The sequence below is a fragment of the Denticeps clupeoides genome, chromosome 17 (genome assembly GCF_900700375.1).
Source record: "Denticeps clupeoides chromosome 17, fDenClu1.1, whole genome shotgun sequence".
Classification (NCBI taxonomy): domain Eukaryota; kingdom Metazoa; phylum Chordata; class Actinopteri; order Clupeiformes; family Denticipitidae; genus Denticeps; species Denticeps clupeoides.
In genome coordinates, this window is record NC_041723.1 from 2,294,585 (window position 1) to 2,301,744 (window position 7,160).

At 47.8% G+C, this 7,160-nt stretch overlaps 3 protein-coding genes across 3 annotated transcripts in view; 1 reads left to right on the plus strand and 2 right to left on the minus strand.

The window, feature by feature from the left end:
• LOC114766810 (protein brambleberry-like) overlaps positions 1-7,160 on the minus strand; it is a 480,412-nt gene that overhangs the window by 102,332 nt on the left and 370,920 nt on the right. The gene's annotated exons all lie outside the window — the stretch shown is intronic.
• Positions 288-2,463, plus strand: LOC114766833 (apoptosis facilitator Bcl-2-like protein 14). The gene is made up of 5 exons (XM_028958093.1): positions 288-503; positions 1,027-1,188; positions 1,273-1,331; positions 1,409-1,669; positions 2,010-2,463. The coding sequence occupies exons 1-5, from the start codon at positions 371-373 to the stop codon at positions 2,046-2,048; spliced, it is 654 nt and encodes a 217-aa protein (XP_028813926.1). The 5' UTR covers positions 288-370; the 3' UTR covers positions 2,049-2,463.
• tph2 (tryptophan hydroxylase 2 (tryptophan 5-monooxygenase)) lies at positions 2,949-6,203 on the minus strand. The gene is made up of 11 exons (XM_028958069.1): positions 6,037-6,203; positions 5,620-5,763; positions 5,243-5,426; positions 4,929-5,068; positions 4,594-4,661; positions 4,297-4,493; positions 3,976-4,111; positions 3,768-3,894; positions 3,501-3,596; positions 3,203-3,336; positions 2,949-3,123 (listed from the first exon to the last, which is right to left on the minus strand). The coding sequence occupies exons 1-11, from the start codon at positions 6,187-6,189 to the stop codon at positions 2,949-2,951; spliced, it is 1,554 nt and encodes a 517-aa protein (XP_028813902.1). The 5' UTR covers positions 6,190-6,203.

The following is a 7,160-nucleotide window of genomic DNA, read 5'->3' on the forward strand; positions in this document are numbered from 1 at the left end:
AATGTCCACAATGTCCCTTGTCATGGTTTTGTGTCGTGTGTTATTTTGTCTTTTTGCACACTGTGAATCTCCGAAGCTTCGCAATCTCGTCTCTCTGTGCACTCGTATATCAGTGAGGTGACAATAAAGTGGACTTTGACTTTGATTAAATGACCGCACGGCTTGCCGCACCGCCGCTTTCCCGCCACCAGGGACATAAAAGGAGTCGGGCGCGTCTCGGCCAATCAGGTTCTAGAAACGCGACGCAAGGAAGCGCAACTTTTGTTACAGTTTCCGGCCAACGTCATTCACTTGCTCGATACGCGCGTCTAGTTACGTATTAGAGGGGACATCTCGGGGGCGAGGGGTGAAGTTCGCGCTCCCGGCGGCGATGGAGACCTCGGCTGAAGCCACGGTGGAGTTCCTCCTGCTGGAGAAGTACTGCATGAGGAGACGGGCAGCATCTCCGCCGCCCGAAATCGCCGTCTTCCAGGGACTGTTCCCAGCACCGAGAGGACGGAGATGTAAGGCTTATAAACCCAGCAATATCCATTTAAAAAAAGTACACAGTACAGGACAAAAGTCTGGACACACCTTCTCAGTCAATGTGTTTTCTTTATTTTCATGACCATTTATGTTGGTAGATTCTCACTGAAGGCATCAAAACTATGAATGAACACATGTGGAGTTATGTACTTAACAGAAAAAAGTGAAATAAGCGAAAACATGTTTTATATTCTAGTTTCTTTGCTCTCATTACTGCTTTGCACACTCTTGGCATTCTGTCGATGAACTTCAAAAGGTCGTCACCTGGATTGGGTTCAGGTCCGGTGACTGTGGAGGCCAGGTCTCCACTTTTTGTTAAGTACAGAACTCCACATGTGTTCATTCATAGTAGTGATGCCTTCAGTGAGAATCTACCAACGTAAATGGTCATGAAAGTAAAGAAAACACATAGAATGGGAAGGAGTGTCCAAACTTTTGGCCGGTACTGTATATATGAAAAATATCAAAAGAGAAACTGATTCATGCTGTGTGGATCCGTAGTGGCTCTGCAATCAAGAACCTCTGAAGCTGCGGTCCAGGGCAAGCGTCCGAGAGATGTGCTGGAAGACGTGGCGGAGAAGATCACTGGGATCGCAGACAGCATTTCCATCTCTCCCAAAATAGCGAGTGATGGTGACGATGACAGCAACGATGGTGATGAGGGTAGGCGCCTACGTTATTTCTGGGGCCTTTCTGGTGACTTCTGGTCTTTGTCTCTCGTTTAAACCATCACTCATGTGAATGCAGACGTCATCCCGCGCCTGGTGGAGTTACTGAGGCAGTCTGGGGACCAGTTGGACAAAGAGGTGAGGGCTCTCGTCTCCTCATTTGTTCCAGTTCTCCTGTCCACCATGACCACTTCATGTCTGGGATCTGTTCACAGATCAAGAAGAACCCAGATCTGGCCAGGTTCCTCACAAACTCTTTCTCCTACAACCTGTTTGCAACAATCACAAACTCCTTCCTCCAACGTGTGGCTCCCTCGAGAGCTCCTATAACGCAACAGGCACAGATAGCCATGACCTTCGAGGTCACCAGACGCCTCTCGGCCCTGGACCTGCAGCCCATGAACCGGGTCATGGGTTTTGGTGCTCAGTACCTCCAGCAGAACTTCTCTTCCTGGGTGCACCAGCGAGGGGGCTGGGTGAGTTTCACTTCCCTGTATGCAAATGAACATCCTCACCACCATTTCTACATGAATTATTGCTTTCGACTGAAGCACGTTCAGGCCCTTCAGTAATCTCACTCAGGACATCAGGACTTCAACACTTTATTCACACACCAAACAGACCAAACATGCTCAACACAGCAATATGCTAATGAGACGAATGCATTGTGAGCGTTACGATGACCACACAGGTTGTGTTGAAGTGCTTACGTTATTATGAAACAGTTGGTCAGGCAAACTCTTCCCGTGGCACAAACAGCATGACTGTCCGTTTCCCATCATGCCCGTCACCTGCCCTGTGTCTGCTTTTTTTCAGGAGAGAGCTTTTCAGGAAGACGACCATGAAGTGCAATGACGACCCCGACCCCGGAGGAACCTGCACTTCTCTCCTGGTTTTACTTTCGGATTGGTCACGCTGGACAATGAACCTCTTCAACGTGAACGTGAAAAAAAAAGTTCCTTAAGTCAACTTGACCTTTGACCCAGAATTTTATTATATATAATATATTTTATTTTTTTTAACCAGAGGATCACGCCACTTTCGGGATCACAAGATGCGTGACGCACTTTTCTAAGAACGGCACGGGGGACGAGCGGTCCGCTGTGAAGAACCGACGTCCACTTAATCAGTTAAAGCTGAAAATGTTAACGCGACTCGCCATGTAACATAGTACGTTATTTAACGCCGTAAATAGCACTGTTCTGTCCAGCTGCATTTGTGTCCTGTATCCTGGTTCATGTAAATAAATGTTGGACATATTTTTCCTCTTCTTCTGAAGGTTTAAGTTGGTTGCAGGTTATGGGTGCTTGGAAACGTTCATTCCCTCTGTATTTACGGTCAGCCGCTGTGCACCGGGCCACAGGACGTTACCGACTGTGACGTGTGTTAGGGTGGCAGTAGCTTAGCGGGCAACACACTCGCCTATGGTCCAGAAGACCCAGGTTCAAATCCCGCTTACTACCATCGTGTCCCTGAGCAAGACACTTAACCCTAAATTGCTCCGGGGGGGACTGTCCCTGTAACTGATTGTAAGTCGCTCTGGATAAGGGCGTCTGATAAATGGCGTAAATGACCTGCTGTTATTGCTGTTCCTTCGCGCACGCGCTCACGACAACCTGATGGCAGCTTCGGTGACGTGGTGTGACGTTAACAGACTTTTCAGCGCAAAAAAAAAAAAAAACAAAACCAAAAAGAAGCCCGCATCTCTTAAAAGCGACAGACGGCATAAGCGCTACAGGAAGGCTGCCCCCGCCACTAGATGCCCAGGTATCTGTTCATTTTGCCCAGTGCGTCGCACACCGTGGTGAGGTCGCAGCGCAGGTCCTGCACGACGTTCTCGATGCTCCTGGTGTCCTTCAGCAGGTCGATGCTCTGGGTGTAAGGGTTGTAGTATACAGAGAACGGCCTCTTTATCGTTTTGGCGAATTCCCTGCGGGCATATGGTGCGTCAGGACTGCGGCAAGTGTGCGACAGCGCGTTTACATAGAAGAATATTACTCTTATGTCACCTCATTTTCTCTTTGGCCTCTTCAAAACTCTCAGAGACAAAGTAAACCTCCTGGAAAGTGGTGATGAGGCATTCTTGATAGCACGTGGTCTTCGGGTCAAACGTCTTCACGGCAGCTTTGTCTGACAGCGCATGCTGCAAGAGAATCGGGCTTAACCGAGCCACACGTTGGCAAGTCACATGGCCAAAGCCAAGAGGAAAACAGATGATTTAATCCCCTTAGCAGGCATAACCACAGCCAATACTTCGTGTGCATTCGTATTAACGTTTATGTAGTGAATAATAATCTAAATCCATACCTTCAGCTCCCCAATGGATGACAGCAGACCAGCCCCATAGGCTCTCAACTGGCCGTCCTGCTTGCACAGGCCGAACTCGATGGTGAAGAAGTAACACTGGAGAAGCGAAGCCAACGAAAGAATGACAAACGGCAGCACTGCAGTTCCATACATCAGGCCGTGACAGAGAGATGGGTTATAAATGCCAGCCCATCAAGCTGTGACCTTTCGTGCTCCTGCATCTCCCTGCATATATCTCCAGAAGATGCTTATACTCATGACACCTACTGTAGCCAGCTTCTGCACGTCCTCGTCTGACGCTCCCAGCGAGGCCAGCCCGATCTCCTGCGAGAACTGGGCAAACTTGGGGTCTGCCAGCAAGGGCACATGACCGAGTAGTTCGTGGCACGTGTCACTGTGAGGAAATATTTTAGTCATGGGAGGAGTTTCGGCAGGAAGCGACGGAATGAAAACAGTGGGTTGTTAAATCACTCACGGCTCCGGCGTGTAGAGCGGGTCAACACTATGGCGCACGTACTGGGTGCAGTTGAAAACGCGGTATGCCAGGCCGGCCAGGAAGTCTCTGGGGGACAGGTATCCTGCCACGGGCCTTACTGTGAACCCTGATCGCTCTGATGAGGTCATAAAGATTTAGGGGTATGGTAAAATCTATTTTTCACACTTAAATTCACCTTTGAACCCTAGGCAGTAAAAAATATTTCCTGGTTTTAATTTCTTATCCAGTCAAACTGGTCATGCAGAAAAATAGAACATCATGGCACATGACTCAAGTCTGTTCTGGAGGCTATTTGGCTACCTCTGAGAAACGTGGACACGTCCTCCAGCTGAGGTATGTTGTCTTCTCTGTACCCACAAAGCTTTGTGAGCAGAGGGAGGTTCTTCAGGTACTCTCGACAAGCGTGTGTGGGGTAGAGCTTGGTGAGTTCTCGAAACACCACTCCCCAGGTCTTCACCTCCTCGACCGTGTACTTGATGCGTGGAATGGGTTGCCCACTATCATTCATATTTACCATTAGCAATACATCATGCAGTTACAGGATGAGAGCACCAATTCATCATTTCATGAACAATAACGACAAATAAATTCACTAACAATTTGTAATTCATGGCAACCTCAACAAAATACTTCCTCCTTTGACGGTAGACTTGATCTTTAAATCCCTGAAACAGAAAATCACAGCAGGCTGTAATTCCCTTATGCATTAAGATAATTAACATCATACTAACTGTTCTAAATAATGCCCCATATCAGTCAGCTGGTACCTGTGGAACTGACCTGTACTCATCCTCAAAAAAAGACACTTTCTTTTAATTAATAATGTCTTTGCTGCATAAGGTACATGTGGTGTACCCCAAAGCACAACCCTGGGACCAGCCTGTTTTCAGATCCATTTTGAAAAAACTATTGAGACTGGCAAGCACACCTACCGGATGGTCAGCATCCAGCTCAGAACCATACATCAGCACCCTGTGAGAGCACTGGTCCAGCTCCGAAATCTTCTGGGGAAACCAGGGGACGCCATCCCCATCTGGCAACCCACCCAAAACACACACGCAGTCCTCACAGTCTAGAAGGAGAAGTCAGAAAAGCAACTTTATTCCTCCAGAGCTCTTGTTTGTGGTATATAACAACAAAATTAATGTAACAATTAATTTGATCAAAAGTCAAAACATCCCATTACAGACTATTCTGTAAAGATGACGTATAGACTTTAAAAGCTAAGGTGCGGTGAGGGACAGACCTCCGTCGGTTGTCCAGGCGTGCTGAGGGGTGTTGCAGCAGATGACGTTGATGTGGTTTTTAAGGTACTGCACAAGCTCGTTAAATGCCGTCTTGGTGCAGCTGCACTCGGCATAGATCTCCACCTCCGTGGGGACGCGCCTACACGTGCGAGACTCGATGTGGGCCAGATTAACTTGCTTCTCCTTAAGGAAACGGATTAAGAAACAAAATTGTGACATTTTATTCATATGAGTGTAAAAATAACTTATTTGGTTTGTGTCGAAATTAATAAAACAATTCTATATCTTAAATAGGAAAGATCTCACAACAAATGATAAAGCGGGAGAACACACAGGGTGGACACGGGGACCAAAGAGGAAGAAAGCCTTCCCTCACCTGGAAGAGCCGTAGAGCCTTCACTAAGCAGCCAACCTCGTTCTTCACGGAGAAGACCACCGTGGTCTTTCCTGAGTCATGTGTCACAGGCTTGTCCTCTCTATCCGGTTTCTCGTCTATCCGACCAAAGGACGTCCTGCGGAGCTTCAAAGATCAGCACACACAGGCAGAGAGTTACTCATTCTGCATCGACATAACAGCTAATTAATACGGATTTTTTTTATTTCACACATTATTCGTAGGATCCAGGATTCATAGCAAATATAATATAACGTATGATGACTTTAATTGTTCCTGAAACCCATTTCATCCATCATAAACAATTTCATGGGGTCTCATGCTTTAATGTCTAAAAACCCTACAGCACCAAATCATCCCATAACTTCCATGTTTTCTATATTTTTTTCTCTCTCTCACCATTTGGCCCCCAGTGTGCTGCTGGTCGAACATAGCCGAGTCCAGTGAAAGGCCACGCCGGGCCCAGTACTTGCTGGAGAACATCATCATGGCCGGCTGCATCCTGGGAACCGCCTCGGGCCCCTTCTTCTTCGGCTGCACCTCGGACGCCATGGGGGGGAGAGAGAGAGAGCTGGAGCCACACGGCGCCGCGGCGGGGACGGGCCCCGTTTATATAGTGTGACGGATGACGCCGATAAGGCGTCCATTCCCTGTCATCACTGGGCGCGGGTGCTATCTCCCGCCTCCCGCCCCATCTGCAATTTGGAAAGGCAAGCACGTCAGAGGCACTCAAGGAAATGGATAACCTCGCCGCTAATCCTCTTCACTTCGAGGATAAATCCACAGGGGCTCAGGCGTGGATCCAAGACAGAAAGCAATAAGTTGAAGACAACGGACCATGTGATTCGAGCACGTTGTCTCACTAATTAAAGAACAAAATGCGTCAAAAGCAGCATTTTATTCATTTTGTATGTTTCCACTGAAAACAAGAAGATACCCAAAATACGCCACGGTGTTCAAATCCATTCAGAGGAGAAAACCGGACCATAATTGATGAAATTAGATGGACAACCCCGTTGACTGCCAAGACAAGAAGAAGGAGAAAACAGGATCTTCACACGTGACGTAAGCTGTTTGTGGCTGAATGACGGCTCGTTTGAATACAGCCCCGTCTTTAATAAAAAAAAATCAGCGGGAGATAAAACTGTGCCTGTGAGCAGAAAGATATCAGCCTGAGACCCTGCAGCAATTTCCTGTGGGACAGGAAATGAAAGCAGCATGGAGACGATGCAGCCTTCAGCAGCTTTGTTGCTCCGTTATGAACAGATCAAAGATACTTCAGTACACGGGCGCGACTGTCACCCCTCGCTCAACAGGTCCAAATGTCAGGACAACAAAAAGCTGAGAGAAACGGCAAAAGCTTAAAAGTCCATCGGCGTCTACAAAGCATCCAAATGCCAGCCGGGACTGGAGGAGGGTCTGAGGAACGTAGGCTTCGCAGCTTCAGCCGTGGGCTCTTTAATAAGTTAGAGTGGGGAAGGTGGTGGAAGTTTCTTTACACGTTTAAACAGAGATTAAGACAC